The 23,968-nt window shown below is 48.6% G+C and overlaps 1 protein-coding gene across 1 annotated transcript in view; it reads right to left on the bottom strand.

Moving 5' to 3' along the window:
- Positions 1 to 2,351, bottom strand: part of kdrl (kinase insert domain receptor like) — a 234,052-nt gene extending 231,701 nt beyond the window's left edge. The window contains exon 1 of the mRNA XM_078412567.1: positions 2,326 to 2,351. Coding sequence (XP_078268693.1) covers positions 2,326 to 2,336 — 11 coding nt within the window. The 5' untranslated portion in view covers positions 2,337 to 2,351. The remainder of the gene's footprint in view (positions 1 to 2,325) is intronic.
- Positions 2,352 to 23,968: the final 21,617 nt, after the last annotated feature.

The raw sequence follows: 23,968 nt of genomic DNA, 5'->3' as shown, positions 1-23,968 counted from the left end.
ATAAAGACATCTAAAATTATGAAAGGACTGGACAAGCTAGATGCAGGAAAAATGTTCCCAATGTTGGGCGAGTCCAGAACCGGGGGCCACCGCCTTAGAATAAAGGGGAGGCCATTGAAAACTGAGGTGAGAAGGAACTTTTTCACCCAGAGAGTTGCGAATTTGTGGAATTCTCTGCCATAAACGGCAGTGGAGGCCAAATGACTGATGGATTTAAGAGAGAGTTAGATAGAGCTCTAGGGGCTAGTGGAAACAAGGTATATGGGGAGAAGGCAGGCACGGGTCATTGATTGTGGATGATCAGCCGTTATCACAATGAATGGCTTGAAGGGCAGAATGGCCTCCTCCTGCACCTATTTTCTATGTTTCTATGTTTCTACTGTCTGTACGGAAGTTGCACGTTCTCCCCGTGACCGCATGGGTTTTCTCCGGGTGCTTCGGTTTCCTACCACACTCCAAAGACGCGCAGGTTTGTAGGTTAATTGGCTTTGGTAAGTTGTAAAAGAAAATTGTCCCTAGTACGTGCAGGTTAGTGTACAGGGTGATTGCTGATAGGCGCGGACTTGGTGGGACAAAGTTTCCTTGTTGGTTCTCTAAAGTCTAAAGTCTCGATATGAAACCTGGAATTCTTCGAAAGGCGTATTGACCAAGTCACCAAGTCATTAAATCCAGAGGATGGTTTTATTTGCAGTGTTTAACCCCTTTTGACACTTGCTTTATGACTGTTTGAGATTAAACTGTTATTCATGTGAATGGAATGGAAAACTGTGACAGAACAGAACGATGTTGTCCAGCCGGAAAGGGTAAAGAGAAGGTTTATGAGGATGTTGCCAGGACTAGAAGGTTTGAGCTGTAGGGAGAGGTTGAGTAGGCTGGGACTCTCTGCCTTGGAGCGCAGGAGGACGAGGGGTGATCTTGGAGAGTTCAATAGTCAATAGTCAATTTATATGTCACATACACATAAATGTGCAGTGAAATGAACAATTACCCGCAGTTCAACAATAAGACCAATAAGAATAATCAATAAAAATGCAATAACACATACAATCACAACCAACACCAAACAAAAAGAAACATCCATCACAGTGAGTCTCCTCCAGTCACCTCCTCACTGTGATGGAAGGCCAGAATGTCTTTTTCTCTTCCCTGCATGAGAGGAATAGATTGGGTAGGTGCACAGAGTCTCTTGCCCAGAGTCGGGAAATCGAGGACCAGAAACCATAGGTTTATGGTGAAGCGGAAAAGATTTAATAGGAATCTGAGCGGTAACGTTTTCACACAAAGGGTGGTGGGTGTATGGAGCAAGCTGCCAGAGGAGGTAATTGAGGTTGGGATTATCCCAACGTTTAGGAAACAGTTAGACGAGTACATGGATAGGACAGGTTTGGAGGGATATGGACCAAACGTAGGCAGGTGGGACTAGTGTAGCTGGGACATGTTGGTCGGTGTGGGGCCAAAGGGCCTGTTTCCACACTGTAAGACTCTATGACTCTATGACTGAATGGGCTAATTCTGCTCCTATGTTGGCCGATGTGGGCAAGTTCGGCTGAAGGGCCTGTTTCCACACTGTATCACTATGGCTCTATGACTCTAACATTTGATGTACAGTAAATATACTTAGAGTCATAGAGTCATAGAGTGACACAGTGTGGAATCAGGCCCTTCGGCCCAACTCGCCCACACTGGCCAACAATGTCCCAGCTACCCGAGTCCCACTTGCCCGCGCTAGGTCCATAACCCTCCAAACCTGTCCTGTCCATGTACCTGTCCAACTATTTCTTAAACGATGGGATAGTTCCAGCCTCAACTACCTCCTCTGGCAGCTTGTTCCATACACCCACCACCCACCACCCTCTGCGTGAAAAAGCTACCCCTCAGATTCCTATTAAATCTTTTCCCCTTTCACCCGTATTTTGAACCTACTAAAGGTGAACTTTGCTATCCATGTATATATATATGTGTGTGTACTCATCACAATATCTCTGATGTTTATACTATGATTTAAAAAAAAAATATAGTAATAAATTGATCAGTTAAGTTTCTTTGTCATTTATTCTCCATCAACATAAAAGGCTTGCAATTTTCTCTGTTCTATCTAATTACAGCGCACTTCATTGATTCTGTTACTTCCTTTGTGAATTGAAGTCGTAAATCTCTTTCTAATGAGTGAGCAACCAGATTAGTGGGAATCTTTCTAATGAGAGCTACGATTTTTTCCCCCCCTGCTTTCAATTTTCATAACATCTAAGCGTCACAGAAATATTAAAAAAGAATAAATTGTTCAATCACAGGATTGATGAAATTCAGCTGTGATGAACGACTTACCTGCAAAACATTTAACTGGTTATTTGCTTCAATCCTGAGCGGCTTAGGTAGAATGTAGAACGTAGACCAGAACAGCACAGGATGAGAGAGGAACGGTGGCGCAGCGGTAGAGTTACTGCCTTGCAGCGCCAGAGACCTGTGTTCGTTCCTGACTACTGGTGCTGTTTGCACAGATTTTGTAGCTTCTCCCCCTGACCCGCGTGGTATTTCTCCGAGATCTTTAGTTTCCTCCCACACTCCAAAGACATCCAGGTTTGTAGGTTAATTGGCTTGGTGTTAATATATAAATGTCCCTCGTGTGTGCGGGGCAGTGTTAATGTACGGGGATCGCTGGTCGATGGGGATTCGGTGGGCTGTTCGAAGGGGCTGTTTCCGCACTGTATCTCCAATCTAAACTAAACTAAACGGGCCCTTCGGCCCATAACGTCTGTGCCGAACATGATGCCAAGACCATCACTTCTCTACTTGCACATAACCAAATCCCTGAAGAAGGGTCTCGACCCGAAACTATATCCATTTCTTTCCTTCACAGACGTTGCCTGGCCCGCTGAGTTACTCCAGCATTTTGTGTCTATCTTTGGTGCAAACCAGCATCTGCAGTTCCTTCCCACACATTCCCTGCATATCCAGATGAGTATGCAAAAGTCTTTTAAATGCCACTAGCGTATCTGCTTCAAACACCATCCCAGGCCAAGCATTCCGGGCACTCACTGCACTCATTGTAGGAAACTTGCCCCGCCAATCTACTTTAAACTTTGCCCCTCTCATCTTCAAGCTAAGTCCTCTAGTATTTGATTTTTTTCCATCCTGAGAAAAATGTTCTGACTGTCTACCCTACCGATGACTCTCATACATTTACATATTGGTTTATTTCAATTTCTAAGAGCCCTGAGAGTAAACTTGACATTGAATAGTGTAGGTATTATCTCATGAGGTTCTGATCAGGTCATGAGTGATAGGAGCAGAATTATACCATTCGGCCCATCAAGTCAACTCCGCCATTCAATCATGGCTGATCCATCTCTCCCTCCTAACTCCATTCTCCTGCCTCACTCAGAGAGTTGTAAATCTGTGGAATTCTCGGCTTCAGAAGGCAGTGGAGGCCAATTCTTTGAATACATTCAAAAGAGAGCTAGATAGAGCTCTTAAGGATAGCGGAGTCAGGAGGTATGGGGAGAAGGCAGGAACGGGGGAACTGATTGAGAATGATCAGCCATGATCACATTGAATGGTGGTGCTGGCTCAAAGGGCCTCCTGCACCTGCTTGTCTTTTGTCTATCGTCTTCACCCTGTAATCCCTGACACTGCGAATATTCCCAGTGGAAAAATGAAGGGCGTCACGGTGGCGCAGTGGTAGAGGCACTGCCTTACAGCACCAGGTACCCGGGTTCGATCCTGACTACCGGTGCGGTCTGTACGGAGTTTGTACGCACGAGATGCAACACCTGTCCCTTTACCCCCCCCCCCTCAACTCCATCCAAGGACCCAAACAGTCTTTCCAGGTGAGACAAAGGTTCACCTGCACCTCCTCCAACCTCATCTATTGCATCCGCTGTTCTAGATGTCAACTTATTTACATCGGCGAAACCAAGCGCAGGCTCGGCGATCGCTTCGCTGAACACCTGCGCTCGGTCCACATTAACCAAACTGATCTCCCGGTGGCCGAGCACTTCAACTCCCCCTCCCATTCCCAGTCTGACCTTTCTGTCATGGGCCTCCTCCAGTGCCATAGTGAGGCCCACCGGAAATTGGAGGAACAGCACCTCATATTTCGCCTGGGCAGTTTGCAGCCCAGTGGTATGAACATCGACTTCTCCAACTTTAGATAGTTCCTCTGTCCCTCCCGTCCCCTCCCCCTTCCCAGATCTCCCTCTATCTTCCTGTCTCCACCTATATCCTTCCTTTGTCCCGCCCCCCTGACATCAGTCTGAAGAAGGGTCTCGACCCGAAACGTCACCCATTCCTTCTCTCCCAGGATGCTGCCTGACCTGCTGAGTTACTGCAGCATTTTGTGAATAAATACCCGAGAACAAAGACACTGAAAGGCTCTACTTAAGATCTCTCTGCAGATACTCTCCCTCCTATGGAGTACTTGACTGTACCTGCTCCTGAGTCATGTGATTGGTGTGGGTTGCACGCTCCCTGTTCTCTTGTTCAATGTTTAAATAACCTTCCTTGGAATCTAACAATTAATTGGTCTTGTGCTACTGTTTCCTGCTGGTGCAGAAGAAAGAACAATGGACTGCCTGTCTCCCCTAAGTTGATGTGATGTCGGGATCATCTCTCACTGTGTAGGCAGTGACTCTCCCACCCATACCCAACGTTCATCACTGAAATCAGCCTGAAGAAGTGTCCCGACCCAAAGCATCACCAATCCATCTTCTTCAGAGATGCTGCCTGAATCCCTGAGTTATTCCAGCATTTGGTGTCTTTTTTTTCCTGCAGTACTTAATCTAGGTTGACATTTCAAAGCAGTACCTAAACGCTGCTGCACCCTGAGATGCTTTGACAGAAATGTTTAGCAGAAGCATGATCTTCCCTCTTTGTTAAATGGAATAAGTCCCAGGCCAATAATAAATGTGGTGTAGAAGAGTTTTTCCCAGGTCGTTTTAGTTTAGTTTAGTTTAGAGATACAGCGAGGAAACAGGCCCTTCGGCCCATCGAGTCCGCACCGACCAGTGATCTTCCCACACTAGCACCATCCTACACACACTAGGGACTATTTACAATTTTAACCAAAGCCACGGTAGCGCAGCGGTAGAGTTGCTGCTTTACAACGAATGCAGCGCCGGAGACTCAGGTTCGATCCTGACTACGGGTGCTGCACTGTATGGAGTTTGTACGTTCTCCCCGTGACCTGCGTGGGTTTTCTCCGAGATCTTCGGTTTCCTCCCACACTCCAAAGACGTACAGGTATGTAGGTTAATTGGCTGGGCAAATGTAAAAATTGTCCCTAGTGGGTGTAGAGTAGTGTTAATGTACGGGGATCGCTGGGCGGCACGGACTTGGTGGGCCGAAAAGGCCTGTTTCCGGCTGTATATATATGATATGATATGATATGATACCCATTTAGATACATTTAGAACGGAGATGAGGAAGAACTTTTTCAGTCAGAGAGTGGTGAAGGTGTGGAATTCTCTGCCTCAGAAGGCAGTGGAGGCCAGTTCGTTGGATGCTTTCAAGAGAGAGCTGGATAGAGCTCTTAAGGATAGCAGAGTGAGGGGGTATGGGGAGAAGGCAGGAACGGGGTACTGATTGAGAGTGATCAGCCATGATCGCATTGAATGGCGGTGCTGGCTCGAAGGGCTGAATGGCCTACTCCTGCACCTATTGTCTATTGTCTATACCCACAAATCTGTACAGTATGTCTTTGGAGTGTGGGAGGAAACCGAACATCTCGGAGAAAACCCATGCGGTCACGGGGGGGAACGTACAAACTCCGTACAGACGGCACCCGTTGAAGTTGAACCATCCCATGAGTTGAGTTTCAACAGGGGTCACACAGAAAATATGAGCGAATAGCACTTAGTCATAGAGTCTTACACCGTAGAGATAGGCCCTTCATCCCAGCGTGCCCACACCAACCAAAATGCCCCATCTACACTGGTCCCACCTGCCTGTGTTTGTCCCAATCCTTCTAAACATCTCCTGCAGTGGTGGACTAGCGCTGGAGGACACCACAGCTGGGCTTGGCCAGGCCGACCCTGCAATGTCGCCAGGACAACAAACCTTCACGGTCAGACCAAGATCCCTGCACTTTGTAACAACTGGGCCTTGAAAATGGTGCCAAACTGGCGACTCTGTATACAGTCTCAGTGTAGTGCTGCTACAGACTTGTACTGTATCTAAGTGCTTATGGATAGTGACACTTGTACTGAACTGTATACAAATATGAATTTCGCGGTGGTGAAAGGCCTGGATAGAGTGGCATGGAATGATACATTAATTGCCAGGCCTTTCGCTATTCGGTAAGCTTCAATGAGGTCCCCCCTCATCCTTCAATGATAGACAAAGTGACCTCCACTCCTTAACACAGTGCAATCTTTAACACAGAGATATGAGTGACTGCCGATGCTGGAGTCTTGAGCAGAAAACAAAACTGCTGGAGGAACTCAATGGGCAAGCATCGTCTGTAGTTGGGGTGGAGGAGGGGGGGGGGGGGGGGGTGGAGGAGGGTGGGGGGGGGGGGGGGAAGGCGATGGGGAATGGCAGGTGATGTTTTGGTTCGGGACCTCTCTTCAGGCATGATCCCTAACACCGATGTTTCACTGGTAATCCATTGAGAGGTTCTGGCTGATAAAGAATAATGGCTCATATCTTCCTTTGCAGGCTAGCCTGTACTGATTCCAACGCATCGATGAATGAATGGTTTCTTCTGCACCAGCAGGAAACAGTAGCACAAGACTGATTAATTGTTAGATTCCAAGGAAGGCTATTTAAACAATGAACAAGAGAACTGGGAACGTGCAATCCACACCAATCGCTTATGACTCAGGAGCAGGTACAGTCAAGGAGCGGCACGGGCTCCATGGGCCGAAGGGCCTATTTATCTCTAAAGGTTAAAGTCTAAAGCAAATTCAAAAATCTACTTCCTGAGTAGGAATGAAATGGGAGGGTGGCCAGGGTGATGTGGGCCTTCAATGCATTCAAGAGAGAGTTAGATAGAGCTCTTAAGGATAGCGGAGTCAGGGGGTATGGGGAGAAGGCAGGAACGGGGTACTGATTGAGAATGATCAACCATGATCGCATTGAATGGTGGTGCTGGCTCGAAGGGCTGAATGGCCTACTACTGCACCTATTGTCTATTGTCTATTGTCTCATGGGATGGTTCAACTTCAACGGGTGCTGTCTGTACGGAGTTTGTACGTTCCCCCCCGTGACCGCATGGGTTTTCTCCGAGATCTTCGGTTTCCTCCCACACTCCAAAGACATACTGTACAGGTTTGTGGGTAAAATGGCTTTGGTTAAAATTATAAATAGTCCCTAGTGTGTGTAGGATAGTGCTAGTGTGGGAAGATCGCTGGTCGGTGCGGACTCGATGGGCCGAAGGGCCCGTTTCCACGCTGTATCTCTAAACTAAACTAAACTAAAACGACCTGGGAAAAACTCTTCTACACCACATTTATTATTGGCCTGGGACTTATTCCATTTAACAAAGAGGGAAGATCATGCTTCTGCTAAACATTTCTGTCAAAGCATCTCAGGGTGCAGCAGCATTTAGGTACTGCTTTGAAGTGTCAACCTAGATTAAGTACTGCAGGAAAAAAAAAGACACCAAATGCTGGAATAACTCAGCGAGTCAGGCAGCATCTCTGAAGAAGATGGATTGGTGATGCTTTGGGTCGGGACACTTCTTCAGGCTGATTTCAGTGATGAACGTTGGGTATGGGTGGGAGAGTCACTGCCTACACAGTGAGAGATGATCCCGACATCACATCAACCTAGGGGAGACAGGCAGTCCATTGTTCGCCAAACAGAGGTTGCGTAGCAACCCGCCTCCTGGCCCGGGCAGCCACCATTGGTGGAGTGGGAGCACGTGGCCGCTGGCTGGGTGAGGTCACGTGGGGCGTGGGCGGTGACGTCACATTTTGTCCCTTATTTGGGAGTTAGAAAGTTTGCAACCCTAACTGTAAACAATATACAAACGAGGAAAAAAAACATTCAGTGTCTATATACATATATATATATATATATATATATATATTTACAGCGTGGAAAATAGAACGGACTCTCCTGAAGGATTGGCTGCAGGCTAAGTTTATTCTTCACCGCTAGTAGCAAAGGGTCCATTTCTTGCTGTCGGTCCAGTCGCTCAAGTGGAATGTTATTTCTACGTCAAATTCAAATCCATAATATTTTGTGGCCACAAGGGGGTGCCATTTGCCAAAGTTTGGTCTATTACTGAGCAATGTGATTGTATTAACCTCGCACTGCTGAAGAAAGCACAGGGTGAGTTGGGTGTTGTGCAGAGATATGTGGACCTCCACCTGTCTCCCCCAGCTCACTCTGTGTTCTCTGGTGGATTAACTTTAACGCTTTTGCAGAGTTGGCTGTGTGGTGCCCACTCTGATAAATAAGCAACTACTTGCGTAGATATTTGGAGCAGGTCATTCGGCCTAATCGTGGTCTTTGTCACCGTAGGCAGTTCCTCGGAACTTTAGCATGAGTTGCCTCCACTGCGTTTTGCTTCCATTTTGGCGGCGTGGCACAACGCTCTTGGGATGTGCCACGGAACCGGGCGTAGACGGACCTGACGGGCCGCTGCCGACAAAGGTGGACATGGTGGTCTGTGGTCTGCACGGGGGACGCTCGGAAGCTTAGTGTACAAAATCATGAGAGGAATAGATCGGGTAGATGCACAGAATCTCTTGCCCAGAGTAGGGGAATTAAGGACCAGAGGACATAGGTTTAAGGTGAAGGGGAAAAGATTTAATAGGAATCTGCAGGGTGACAGGAAGAACGTACAAACTCCATACAGTCAGGATCGAACCCGGGTCTCTGGTGCTGTCAGGCAGCAACTCTACCGCTGCGCCACTGTGCAGTCCTTCCGATAACTACCACTAAGTGGCCAGATATTGTTCCAAATTAAATTGAAGCCATCATCTCCAGTCCTTTCACAAACTAGATGGACCCCTTCCCTTTCTCCGGCTATTATTCCAGCTATCTTTCTCCAAGCTATATGTTGAAAAATGTGGCATCATATTTCATGATTCCATCTCTGTCACAGATGATTTATTTCTGCAATCTTTGATTCTGCTTTTGTTTTCCCTTGGCCTGCACGTCCGTACACTGAAAGACCCCGAACTCTACTGCCTGCAATCGAACCTGAACAAACAAGAAAAGCAGAGACTGCTGAAAACACTCAGTAGATCATCCATGCAACTGTGGAAAGACAAACAGAGTTAAAAAATTCAGATTGGAGGCACCTAAACCAAATTTTGTTTGACCATCGTGGTAAAGGAGACTTTCGTTACATTGGCCTTCATCAGTCAAGGGATTGAGTTAAAATGCAATAAAAAGGAACTGGTTTATAGACAGACACGGAATGCTGGAATAATTAAATGGGTCAGGCAGAATCTCTGGAGAAAATGGATAGGTGACGTGTCGGGTCGAGACTCTTCTTCAGTCTGGATATATTTTAGTTTAGTTTAGAGACACAGCGCGGAAACAGGCCCTTTCAGCCGACCGGGTCCGCACCGACCAGCGATCCCTGCACATTAACACTATCCTGCACACACTAGGGACAATTTTTACATTTACCGAGTCAATTAACCTACATACCGGTACGTCTTTGGAGTGTGGGAGGAAACCGAAGATCTCGGAGAAAACCCACGCGGGTCACGGGGAGATCGTTCAAACTCCGTACAGACAGCACCTGCAGTCGGGATCGAACCCGGGTCTCCAGCGCTGTATTCACTGTAAGGCAGCAACTCTACCGCTGCGCCACCGTGGTGCCGTCTGGCAGTTCACGTAAGAGCGTTTGGCGGCACTGGGCCTGTACTTGCTGGAGATTAGAAAAATGAGGGGGGACCTCATCGAAACATACCGAATAGTGAAGGGTTTGGATAGAGCGGATGTGAAGAGGATGTTTCCACTAGTGGGAGAGTCTAGGACCAGAGGTCACAGCCTCAGAATTAAAGGACGTTCCTTTAGGAAGGAGACGAGGAGGAATTTCTTTCCTGGTGGTGAATCTGTGGAATTCTTTGCCACAGAAGTCGCCAATTAATATTTTTAAGGCAGCGATAGATAGATTCTTGATTAGTACAGGTGTCAGCGGTTACGGGGAGAAGGCATGAGATTGGGGTTTGGAGGGAGAGATAGATCAGCCATGATTGAATGGTGGAGTAGACTTGATGGGCCAAATGGCCTAATTCTACTCCTACCCCTTATGACCTTCGGAGGTTGTTGCAGCAGGAACTATAACAGCATTTAAAATATATTTGAATTGTTACATGGATAGGAAAGGTTTCGAGGGATATCGGCTAAACACAGACCGGTGGGGCTGGTGTAGATGGGGCATGTTGGTCGGCATGGGCTAGTTGGACAGAATGGCTGTGTGACTCTATATGACTACGAATAATTAAAATGTTTTCTTATTTCTCTTCATTATGTTTACACTACTTTCTTTGGCTTTCCTCTTGTTCTCTCTAATGCTTGACATATGGAATTGTGGTAACATTCCTCCTCAATGTGGTAACATTATAAGTAATAATATTGATCTAAAGAGGGGTTCCAATCCAAAACATCACCTATTCTTTATCTCTAGAGAGGCTGTGTTACTCCAAAGTTGGTGTAAACCAGCACCTGCACACTGGGGACAATATACAATTTTACCAAAGCCAATTAACCCACAGACCTGTACGACTTTGGAGTGTGGGATGAAACCGGAGGAAAGATTATTAAGGGGTTGGACACGTTAGAGGCAGGAAACATGTTCCCAATGTTGTGGGAGTCCAGAACCAGGGGCCACAGTTTAAGAATAAGGGGTAGGCCTTTTAGAACGGAGATGAGGAAAAACTTTTTCAGTCAGAGAGTTGTGAAGCTGTGGAATTCACTGCCTCAGAAGGCAGCAGAGGCCAATTCTCTGAATGCGTTCAAGAGAGAGCTAGATAGAGCTGTTTTGATAGCGGAGTAAGGGGGTATGGGGAGAAAGCAGGAACGGGGTACTGATTGAGAATGATCGGCCATGATCACATTGAATGGTGGTGCTGGCTCAAAGGGCCGAATGGCCTGCTCCTGCACCTATTGTCTATTGCCTATTGTCTAACTCACGCAGGTTATGGGGTTGAAGTCTCTTGAGTGGGATTTGAACCCACAAAGGTCTGACTCAACCTCCTGCATCCTGCCACGACTGATCTATACTTGGCGATCACACCAGCCACTTAACCCAGCAGGGTGCACACTTAGCAGGCAAGATGATATGCTTTAAGCTTAAGGAAATAAGGGAGAAGATTGCAAATAACAAATAATTGCTCGTTTCTTTTTACTTCAAAAAAGCTTCGTCATCTTCAGCCCCACGGGACTGCCCAGGGTGAAGAATAAAGGGCAACGAGGTGGTGGAAAGACAGATTGTGACAATACAGTTAGTTTTAGTTTTAGAGATACAGCGCGGAAACAGGCCCTTCGGCCCATCGAGTCCACGCCGACCAGCACACTTACACTGTCCTACACACACTAAGGCCAATTTACAATTTTTACCAAAGCCAATTAGCCTACAAACATAGAAACATAGAAACATAGAAAGTAGGTGCAGAAGTAGGCCATTCGGCCCTTCGAGCCTGCACCGCCATTCAATATGATCATGGCTGATCATCCAGCTCAGTAACCTGTACCTGCCTTCTCTCCATACCCCCTGATCCCTTTAGCCACAAGGGCCACATCTAACTCCCTCTTAAATATAGCCAATGAACTGGCCCCAACTACCTTCTGCGGCAGAGAATTCCACAGATTCACCACTCTCTGTGTGAAAAAAGACTTTCTCATCTCGGTCCTAAAAGACTTCCCCCTTATCCTTAAACTGTGACCCCCTTGTTCTGGACTTCCCCAACATCTGGAACAATCTTCCTGCATCTAGCGTGTCCAACCCCTTAAGAATTTTGTAAGTTTCTATAAGTATAAACCTGTACATCTTTGGAGTGTGGGAGGAAACCGGAGCACCCAGAGAAAACCCACACAGGTCACGGGGAGAACGTACGTACTCTGTGCAGACAGCGCCCATGTTGCTGCCCAATGTAACTTTGTCATTTTAGAAACAAGGAGCTGGTATAAGCAAAAGGACACGAAGTAGTGGAGTGACTCAGTGGGTCAGGGGTCAGGCAATATCTCTGGGGAGCATGGATAGGTGATGCTTCAGATCAGAAGCAGGCCAGAAATGTCACCTAATCCACAGACAGACACAAAATGCTGATGTAACTTAGCAGGTCATGCAGCATTCCTGGAGAACGTGGATAGGTGACGTTTCGGGTCGGAAGCCTTCTTCACCAGGGGTGCTGAGTTACTCCAGCATTTTGTGTCTATCACAAGTTCACAAGTTATAGGAATAGAATTAGGCCATTCGGCCCATCGAGTCTACTCTGCCATTCAATCATGCCTGATCTCTGCCTCCCATTTTCCTGCCACCTCCCCATAACCCTTGACACCCGTTCTAATCAAGAACGTTTATCTCTGCCTTAGAAATATCCACTGACTTGGACTCCACTGCCCTTTGCGGCAATCTATCTCTGGTCTATCTTTGGTATAAACCAACATCTGCAGGTCCTGGTCATTGTGTCTCCTATTCACATTCTCCAGAGATACTTCCTGACCCGCTGTGTTACTCCAACACTTTGTGGACCTTTCTCTTTCCATTGCTGTAAAGTCCCAGTAATTAAATGAATTTTAGCCAACGTTGGTCATAAATTACCACTGACTTGATTATAATTAGCCTACGATGGCAATTTTAAACGGTTGAAAGTTCTGCTCCTATAACTTATGAATCTATAAACCTGTGTCCCGGGGAAGCGCACGGGCCCGATCCACCCGCTGACCAACCGCGCCGCCGCCATCGCCACCACCGACCAGAACCATGACCGAAGCCCGGAACTCGCCCCGGTAGGCCCGACTCGCCCCACAGGCCTCACAAGGGACTGCGGTGAAGCTGGGCAGTGAGGTCGGTCTGGGCCGAAGGAGCCTCGGTGGTGGTGATGATGGGGGTCTCGGCGGTGGGGACGATGGGGCCTCGGTGGTGGTGATGGGGGTCTCGGCGGTGATGGTGATGGGGTCTCGGCTGTGGTGGTGATGGAGTCTCGGTGGTGATGGGGTCTCGGTGGTGGTGGTGGTGGTGATGGGAGTCTCGGCTGTGGTGGTGATGGAGTCTCGGTGGTGATGGGGTCTCGGTGGTGGTGGTGATGGGGGTATCGGCTGTGGTGGTGATGGGGGTCTCGGCGGTGGTGGTGATGGGAGTCTCGGCGGTGGTGGCGATGGGGATCTCGGCGGTGGTGGCGATGGGAGTCTCGGCGGTGGTGGTGATGGGGGTCTCGGCAGTGGCAATGATGGGAGTCTCGGCGGTGGTGGCGATGGGAGTCTCGGCGGTGGTGGTGATGGGGGTCTCGGCAGTGGCAATGATGGGAGTCTCGGCGGTGGTGGTGATGGAGTCTCGGCAGTGGCAATGATGGGAGTCTCGGCGGTGGTGGCGATGGGGGTCTCGGCGGTGGTGGTGATGGGGGTCTCGGCAGTGGCAATGATGGGAGTCTCGGCGGTGGTGGTGATGGAGTCTCGGCGGTGGTGGCGATGGAGTCTCGGCGGTGGTGGCGATGGAGTCTCGGCGGTGGTGGTGATGGGAGTCTCGGCGGCGGTGGTGGTGATGGGAATCTCGGCGGTGGTGGTGATGGGAGTCTCGGCAGCAGCGGGGCCTCGCGGTCGATGAGCATGACAGGGGGGGGAGACAATGGGGACCTGGTGTGGGGGGGGACCATCGTGAGGGACGGTGGGAGAACAAAGGGGTACCCAGTGTGTGAGAGAGGCGGGGGGGGGCACTCCAGTTTAGAATCCTCTGCCCAGGGGATAAATCTGTGTTTGTTCGTTTGTTCTGGTGAAGGCGCTGTGCACACGGCCGCCAGCCAACAGTCACTTGTCCTTGTGTGTTGTGACTGTCGGCAGACCAATTTCCCTCCTGGGATGAATAAAGTTTTATCGTGTCGTATATATCTTCCATTGGAATTAATTCACAAAATGCTGGAGTAACTCAGCAGGTCAGGCAGCATCTCGGGAGAGAAGGAATGGGTGACGTTTCGGGTCGAGACCCTTCTTCAGACTGATGTCAGGGGGGCGGGACAAAGGAAGGATATAGGTGGAGACAGGAAGATAGAGGGAGAACTGGGAAGGAGGAGGGGAAGAGAGGGACAGAGGAACTATCTAAAGTTGGAGAAGTCGATGTTCATACCACTGGGCTGCAAACTGCCCAGGCGAAATATGAGGTGCTGTTCCTCCAATTTCCGGTGGGCCTCACTATGGCACTGGAGGAGGCCCGTGACAGAAAGGTCAGACTGGGAATGGGAGGGGGAGTTGAAGTGCTCGGCCACCGGGAGATCAGTTTGGTTAATGTGGACCGAGCGCAGGTGTTCAGCGAAACGATCGCCGAGCCTGCGCTTGGTTTCGCCGATGTAAATAAGTTGACATCTAGAGCAGCGGATGCAATAGATGAGGTTGAAGGAGGTGCAGGTGAACCTTTGTCTCACCTGGAAAGACTGTTTGGGTCCTTGGATGGAGTTGAGGGGGGGGGGTGGTAAAGGGACAGGTGTTGCATCTTGTGCGTACAAACTCCATGCAGACCCGGGTACCTGGTGCTGTAAGGCAGTGCCTCTACCACTGCGCCACCGTGACGCCCTTCATTTTTCCACTGGGAATATACGCAGTGTCAGGGATTACAGGGTGAAGACGATAGACAAAAGGCAACAGGTACAGGAGTAGGCCATTCGGCCCTTTGAGCCAGCACCACCATTCAATGTGATCATGGCTGATCATTCTCAATCAGATTCCCCCGTTCCTGCCTTCTCCCCATACCTCCTGACTCCGCTATCCTTAAGAGATCTATCTAGCTCTCTCTTGAATGTATTCAAAGAATTGGCCTCCACTGCCTTCTGAAGCAGAGAATTCCACAGATTTACAACAGGTGTTGCATCTCGTGCGGTTGCAGGGGAAAGTGCCTGGGGTTGGGGTGGTTTGGGTAGGAAGGGACGAGTGGACCAGGGAGTTACGGTGGGAACGGTCTCTGCGGAACGCAGAGAGGGGAGGGGATGGGAAGGTTGAAGACTGAGGTGCCCACTGTGTCATCTTGACAAACGTGACCTGTTGTCTATTGTCTATTAGGAACGGGGGAACTGATTGTGAATGATCAGCCATGATCACATTGAATGGCGGTGCTGGTTCGGAGGGCCAAATGGCACCTATTATCCATATGTCAAGACTGATGTGCCCAAAGAGACAACTTGTACACAAACATTTAATAACATTTATGCATCTTAAGTCTCCTCTTGATTATTTCTCGGTTCAGCGAACTTTCCCTTAAGCAATGTGTGAACTACAAATGGGACTAATTTATTAATCTACTCAGCAAGGTTATTGCTCAACTGCAATATGGAAAAATGATTTCCGCTCAACAATTTAATTGTTTGAGTAGACTTGATATTTGATGTATGTCAAAAACCTAATGAAATGCAAGTGAAAACTAATGAGCTTTGTTTGTGGAACAGCACTAAGTACAAACAGGGCATCACCTCTGGAAAAGAATTAATGAGACTAGATGGTGGGACATCTTTTAATTTGGAAAGTACAGTTCAGTTTCAACACATCACTAATTTATGAATTAAATGATGATTTTCTATTTTCTGCTGCATATCAGAAAAGTTATTCAGATGCCTGATAAAGGATTTGATTGGCACGATGGCACAGATAAGGAATGCTGGAAAGTGACAACATCGCAAACCTGCATTTATATAGTCACTTTCACATCGTCTATGAGTGGCGGAGGTTAAGAACTGACCAAGACTGACCACGGCAGGAACTGACCAAGAGCAATGTGGAATTAAAAATGTAAAAGATTGTTTTGATTTATATGGTTGCCCAGCAGTACATAGCGCCTCTGCCTCACAGCGCCAGAGACTCGGGTTTGATCATGGGGGCGCAGGGTTGTGGGGCGGTTTAGTAGGAGGTTACCTCATAATTGGAGCGTGGGCAGGTTGGCGTGGGTCTTTGATGATACTGGATGATACTGGCTGCTTTTTTGAGGCCATACTTCCAATAGATCCCCTCAATGGTGGGGAGATGGCCCGGCCATATGCAATATGCAAGCTGCTGATGCATAGGCCAGAATGTAAGGATGAGAGGAGATCTTATCGAAACGTATAAGATTATTAAGGGGTTGGACACGTTAGAGGCATGTTCCCAATGTTGGGAGAGTCCAGAACCAGGGGCCACAGTTTAAGAATAAGGGGTAGGCCATTTAGAACAGAGATGAGGAAAATCTTTTTCAGTCAGAGAGTTGTGAATCTGTGGAATTCTATGCCTCAGAGGGCAGTGGAGGCCAATTCTCTGAATGCATTCAAGAGAGAGCTAGATAGAGCTCTTAAGGATAGCGGAGTCAGGGGGTTTGGGGAGAAAGCAGGAACGGGGTACTGATTGAGAATGATCAGTCATGATCACATTGAATGGCGGTGCTGGCTCGAAGGGCCGAATGGCCTCCTCCTGCACCTATTGTCTATTGTCTATTGTCTATTGTTCACAACTGACGTAGTATGGGCAGCACGGTGGCGTAACGGCGGAGTTGCTGCCTTCCAACGCCGGGTTTCGATCCCGACTATGGGTGCGTCTGTACGGAGTTTGTACGTTCTCCCCGTGACCATGTGGGTTTTCTACGAGTGCTCCGGGTTTTCTCCCACACTCCAAAAACATACAGGTTAGTAGGTTAATTGGCTTCGGTAAGTTGTAAAATTGCTCCAAATGTGCGTAGGTTGGTGACTTATGAACTTATGAACGAACGTGAGTGGGCGATCGCTGGTCGGCGAGGACTCGGTGGGCCGAAGGGCCTGATTCCGCTCTGTGTCTCTAAAGTCTGGAGTCTAAAGTAAACTGAACAAAAGTTGTCATGGTTTTTCTCGTCTGTCATGTAGGAGAGAACCGAAGATCGATTTCCTCTGATCATCTTGACAGTCTGTGTTTGAATTCATCCACTGGTGTCTTTGCATGCCAGAAGAATGATAAGTCAATCCATTAGGAAAGTATCAGAGCTTCACCTTACAGTGACAGGACAGTGGCAGTGAAGTCTAAATTGTTATGTTTAAAGGTTAGCAGAAAGGTTACCACAAGTTTGCAGGAATAAAAGTGGTAGACTGTACACTATTTGTGGCTTGGAGCAAGAAGATAACGTTTAACCATTTTTGTGCAAATTTAGTCTGAGGATGGGTGAGTTGTAGACAGCCTGCTGTGGCCTCATTAACTCATGGGTCACACAAGTCATAGAAACATAGAAAATAGGTGCAGGAGTAGGCCATTCGGCCCTTCGAGCCTGCACCGCCATTCAATATGATCATGGCTGATCATCCAGCTCAGTAACCTGTACCTGCCTTTCTCTCCATACCCCCTGATCCCTTTAGCCACAAGGGCCACATCTAACTCCCTCTTAAATATAGCCAATGAACTGGCCTCAACTACCTTCTGTGGCAGAGAATTCCACAGACTCACCACTCTCTGTGTGAAGAAATGTCTCTCCCTCTTCTCCCCTCTCCCCACGTGTAAGGGGTGCAGAAGGGGTGAAAACGCACACCTCCAGATTCAGGGACAGTTTCTTCCCAACTGTTGTCAGGCAACTGAACCATCCTCTCTCATCAGCTCGAGTGCAGTCCTGACCACACTGGGGAATTTTGAACTATCTTTAATTAGACTTTATCAGACTTCAATGATGTATCCTTGCACTAAATCTGAAGAAGGGTCTCGACCTGAAGCGTCGCCTATTCCTTTTCTCTGGAGATGCTGCCTGACCCGCTGAGCTACTCCAGCTTTTTGCATCTGTCTTCAGTGTAAACCAGCATCTGCAGTTCCTCCCAGCACAAATTTAGTTTTGAGATACAGCTTGGAAACAGGCGCTTTGGCCCTCTGAGTCCGCGCCGACCAGCGATCACCCGTTCACGTTAGTTCATAAGTTCATAAGTCGCAGGAGCAGAATTAGGCCATTCGGCCCATCGGGTCTACTCTACCCTTCAATCGTGGCTGATCTATCTTTCCCTCCGTGCCAAGAGCGGCACGGTGGCGCAGCGGTAGAGTTGCTGCCTTACAGCGAATGCAGCGCCGGAGACTCAGGTTCGATCCTGACTACGGGCGCCGTCTGTACGGAGTTTGTACGTTCTCCCCGTAACCTGCGTGGGTTTTCTCCGAGATCTTTGGTTTCCTCCCACGCTCCAAAGACGTGCAGGTATGTAGGTTAATTGAATGGGTAAATGTAAAAATTGTCCCTAGTGTGTGTAGGATAGTGTTAATGTGCGGGGATCGCTGGGCGGCATGGACTCGGTGGGCCGAAGGGCCTGTTTCCGCGCCGTATCTCTAAAATCTAAAAAAAAATCTAAAAAGAAATCTCAACGCCATTCTCCTGCTTACACCCCGTAACCTTTGACACCCTTACCAATAAAGAACCTGTCTATCTCTGTTTTAAAAATACCCACCGACTTGGCCTCCACAGACTTCCACGGCAGTGAATTCCACAGATTCACCACCCTCTGACTAGAGAAATTCCTCCTCGTATCCATTCTAACGGTACGTCCTTTTAATCTGAGGCTGTGCCATATAACCAAACAGACAGATAAACAAACAATAATAGTGCAAAATCAAAAATTATAGAAACATAGAAAATAGGTGCAGGAGTAGGCCATTCGGCCCTTCGAGCCTGCACCGCCATTCAATATGATCATGGCTGATCATCCAACTCAGTAACCTGTACCTGCCTTCTCTCCATACCCCCTGACCCCTTTAGCCACAAGGGCCACATCTAACTCCCTCTTAAATATAGCCAATGAACTGGCCTCAACTACCTTCTGTGGCAGAGAATTCCACAATTCCACATTATGCCCCTAGGTTGCTGCAGTTTGGAGCCTATTTGTGGTGTTTCACAGCCTGGTGGCTGTCGGGAAGAAGCTGTCCCTGAACCTGGACGTTATAGTTTTCAGGCTGCTGTACCTTCTTCCCGATGGCAGGGGTGAAATGAGAGGGTGGCCAGCCAGGGTGGTGTGGGTCTCTGATGATGCCGGCTGCCTTTTTGAGGCAGGGGTCCCTTCGATGGTGGGGTGGGTGAATGCCCGTCCGAGATGGGCGGCCGTGTTCAGGTTTTGTTACCTTGCTCTCGCCTCTTTGAACGAAGAAACATAGAAAATAGGTGCAGGAGTGGGCCGTTCGGCCTCTCGAGCCAGCACCGCCATTCAACGTGATCATGGCTGATCATCCAAAATCAGTAGCCCGTTCCTGCTTTTTCCCCCCCGTATCCCTTGATTCCGTTAGCTCTGAGAGCTAAATCCAACTTTCTCTTTAAAACGAAGGTCAAACCATACTCTCTGTACCGTGTACTGCAGCTCGTTATATCTCGTGTGAAGCCCAGTGAAGGCGAACTGTCCAATTACCTTGATTGTCACGTTGCCGGAGTGGTGGGAAGCAATAAGCGGAACATGAGTGGCGTTGAAAGAATCACGCACCCCTCAATATCGTTCTCGGGGAAAGCGTTCATTCAGTGAATGTCCAACTTATTGTTGGCTGTCATTCACCTTGCACATTACTCAGCCGAGATGGCACTTTTATTCCGGAACAATCTCCCGCAACAGCCTTGATGATTTCAGAACCATATATCAGGGAGGTTTAACGGCAATTAGTGATTTCTCCTGCAGTGCACCCTCACCACTGCAGCAAGCCATCCGCAGACCAAGTATAATGAGGCTCGTGGAAATGAGCAGAATTGTAATGGCTCTGACACGGACAATTTGAAGCCTTGTGTTAAATTGGATGCGGGCACAGTGATTGCGTCGTACAGGAAAATTATTGTGATTCGGAAAGGATTTTGCACTCCTAAAAAATGCAGGGAACGATGATAAAGGAGGTCCAAGGTACAGGAAGCAAAATACCGACGAAGTGGTGCAGCGGTAGAGTTGCTGCCTTACAGCGCCAGAGACCCGGGTTCCATCCTAACCACCATTTGCTCTGCCTATCGCGCTTGAGCTTGGCTTGATTGCATTGATGTATGGTATCATTTGATCTATTTGGTTAGCAGCATGCAAATCTTGGCGGCACAGCGGTAGGTTGCTACCCTACAGCGCCAGAGAAAGGCGTTCCATCCCGACTACGGGTGCTGCCTGTACGGAGTTTGTACATTCTCCCCGCGACCGCAAGGGTTTTCCCCTGGACCTGGATAGACTCGGCTTGTACTCGCTGGAATTTAGAAGATTGAGGGGGGATCTTATAGAAACTAACAAAATTCTTAAGGGATTGGACAGGCTAGATGCAGGCAGATTGTTCCCGATGTTGGGGAAGTCCAGAACAAGGGGTCACAGCTTAAGGATAAGGGGGAAGTCTATTAGGACCAAGATGAGAAAGTTTTTTTTCACACAGAGAGTGGTGAATCTGTGGAATTCTCTGCCACAGAAGGTAGTTGAGGCCAGTTCATTGGCTATATTTAAGAGGGAGTTAGGTGTGGCCCTTGTGGCTAAAGGGATCAGGGGGTATGGAGAGAAGGCAGGTATGGGATACTGAGTTGAATGGCGGTGCAGGCTCGAAGGGCCGAATGGCCTACTCCTGCACCTATTGTGGTACCGCTGCACGGTAGCGCAGCGGTAGAGTTGCTGCTTTACAGCGAATGCAGCGCCGGAGACTCAGGTTCGATCCTGACTACGGATGCTGCACTGTAAGGAGTTTGTACGTTCTCCCCGTGACCTGCGTGGGTTTTCTCCGAGATCTTCGGTTTCCTCCCACATTCCAAAGACATACAGGTATGTAGGTTAATTGGCTGGGTAAAAGTAAAAATTGTCCCTAGTGGGTGTAGGATAGTGTTAATGTACGGGGATCGCTGGGCGGCACGGACTTGGAGGGCCGAAAAGGCCTGTTTCCGGCTGTATATATATGATATGATATGATATGATATTTTCTATGTTTCTAGCTCCGGATTCCTCCTGCCTGTCCCGCTGCGCCACCGTGCCACCCTTTCTGTCCCTGTTATTTGACTCACTAAATAGTGACGCAGAAGATTCGTTGAGAGCTACGAGCGCTATCAGGTGCTTCAATCCTGACTTCCTTTCATGTTGAAGATAGACACAAAGTGCTGGAGTAGTAACTCAGCCGGTCAGGCAGCATCTGTGGAGAAAAAGGACGGGTCACACTTTGGGTCGGGACACTTTCTCTTGGATGATCAGCCATGATCACAATGAATGGCTGTGCTGGTTCGAAGGGTCAAATTGCCTCCTCCTGCACCCATTTTCTATGTTTCTATAAACACAAAGTGCTGGAGCAACTCAGCGGGACAGGCAGCATCTCTGCAGAGAAGGGATGGGTGATGTTTCTAGTAGGGACCCTTCTTCAGTCTGAAGAAATAAGAAATGATAAATCATTTAACTTTTAGGGCGATTTGAGACTATTTAATCTCTGAAGTGACATGCTACCCCCAAACTCCAAAGTAAGGTGGGACTTTAACGATCAAAGAACAAGAGGTGAAAATGAGAATCTCGAACCAGAGGGCATTGCCACAGAATAAAAGGACATGCGTGTAGAAAGGAGACGAAGTGTACCACTGGGTGGCGCTGCGATGGCAGCCTCGCCTACAGTCTGCCCTTTATGTCCTTTTTTTGGTTATTTTTGGTGAGTTTTAAAAGTCTGTGTTAATGTGCAGCGTAGGTTTACTAGGTTAATTTCCGGAATGGCGGGAAGGCAGTGGAGGCCAATTCTCTGAATGCATTCAAGAGAGAGCTAGATAGAGCTCTTAAGGATAGTGGAGTCAGGGGGTATGGGGAGAGGGCAGGAACGGGGTACTGATTGAGAATGATCAGCCATGATCACATTGAATGGCAGTGCTGGCTCGAAGGGCCGAATGGCCTCCTCCTGCACCTATTGTCTATTGTCTATTGTCTAATGTTCTCTGGATGGTTTTATGTGGGGGGGTGGGGGGTTGGGGGAAACCTTTTTTCAAACTCACCTTGCCGGAGATGCGATTGTTTTGCAGGTCGTATCTCCGGTCGCTCTGCGGCCTAACATCGTGAAGCTAGCGGCCTTGCCCGGGACTGACTTTGAGCCCCCGCGGGACGTGGACTAACCATCAGAGCGTGTGATCCCTTGCCTGGGATCGACGCTCCAACCGCGGCCTGCGGACTTTTACATCAAGGAGCTGGCAGTCTCGGGTTGAGACCGATGTTGGGAAGCTCCAAAGCCGCACGAAGTTCGACAAGCCCCGACCCGGGGTAGATCGCCCGGCACGGGGGGAAGCTGAGATTCCCCCCCTCGATGTGAGAGCTTGATCGCCCCGACGAGAGTCACGATCGTCCCGTCAACGGAAGGTTAGAGGCCACCAATCGCTGGAGGACAAAGAAGGGAGAGATTTGACTTTTTTTAGTCTTCCATCACAGTGAGGAATGTGGAGGAGTCACTGTGGTGGATGTTCATGTTAAAATGTATTTTGTGTGCCCTGGGTATTTATTCACAAAATGGTGGAGTAACTCAGCAGGTCAGGCAGCATCACAGGAGAGAAGGAATGGGTGACGTTTCGGTTCGAGACTCTTCTTCAGACTGATGTCAGGGGGGCGGGACAAAGGAAGGATATAGGTGGAGACAGGAAGATAGAGGGAGAACTGGGAAGGGGGAGGGGAAGAGAGGGACAGAGGAACTATCTAAAGTTGGAGAAGTCAATGTTCATACCGCTGGGCTGCAAGCTGCCCAAGCGAAATATGAGGTGCTGTTCCTCCAATTTCCAGTGGGCCTCACTATGGCACTGGAGGAGGCCCATGACAGAAAGGTCAGACTGGGAGTGGGAGGGGGAGTTGAAGTGCTCAGCCACCGGGAGATCAGGTTGGTTAAGGCGGACTGAGCGAAGGTGTTGAGTGAAACGATCGCCGAGCCTGCGTTCGGTTTCGCCGATGTAAACAAGCTGACATCTAGAGCAGCGGATACAATAGATGAGGTTGGAGGAGGTGCAGGTGAACCTCTGTCTCACCTGGAAAGACTGTTTGGGTCCTTGGATAGAGTTGAGGGGGGAGGTAAAGGGACAGGTGTTGCAGCTCCTGCGGTTGCAGGGGAAAGTGCCCGGGGATGGGGTGGTTTAACCGTTCACTGTATAAATTGTTCACTGTATCCATAAAAGCAAAAGCAACCCATTAACTCACCTGCAAGAGCAATGGTAAGTTGATTTGTACCTCTGCAGGATTGTCATCACAGAAATATTTAGGCTCAGTTCTATTTTCAAAGGGAGTGATTTATCAATTTGGAAACTTAACCATCGTGGAGGAAGTATTGATGGATTAATTGTACAAGCTCGCTTGGCTAATTATTTTATGTCCAGCTGTGTCCCATCCAGCAACATTGCCCGCAGTTGGACATTAAATCAGTAAAATAAATGACTAGCAAATTCAGAGCATCATTCCAGATGCTATATGGGAGCAGTATGTATTTAGACTAGACTACTGCAACTCCCTATACACTGGGATCAGCTAATCATCCCTGTCCCGCCTACAATTGGTCCAAAACACCGCAGCGAGACTCCTGACGGGTACCCGTAAAAGGGACCACATCACCCCGATTCTGGCCTCTCTCCACTGGCTCCCAGTACAGTACAGAATCAACTTCAAGCTCCTCCTATTCACATACAAAGCCCTAAACGGGCTTCCCCCCCACCCCCCATATCAAAAATCTTCTAACCCACCACTCTATCTCCAGGTCCCTCTGGTCGGCCGATTTGGGGCTACTGACTATCCCGCGGTCTAGGCTTAAGCTCAGGGGTGACCGCGCTTTTGCGGTTGCAGCTCCGAGACTGTGGAACAGCATCCCTCTCCACATCAGAACTGCCCCTTCCATCGACTCCTTTAAGTCCAGGCTCAAAACCTATTTCTACTCCCTAGCGTTTGAGGCCCTCTGAGGGGGCGCTGTGAACTGTTTATGT

Source organism: Rhinoraja longicauda, chromosome 15 (assembly GCF_053455715.1).
Source record: "Rhinoraja longicauda isolate Sanriku21f chromosome 15, sRhiLon1.1, whole genome shotgun sequence".
NCBI lineage: Eukaryota > Metazoa > Chordata > Chondrichthyes > Rajiformes > Arhynchobatidae > Rhinoraja > Rhinoraja longicauda.
This window is presented reverse-complemented; position numbering and strand designations above follow the sequence as displayed.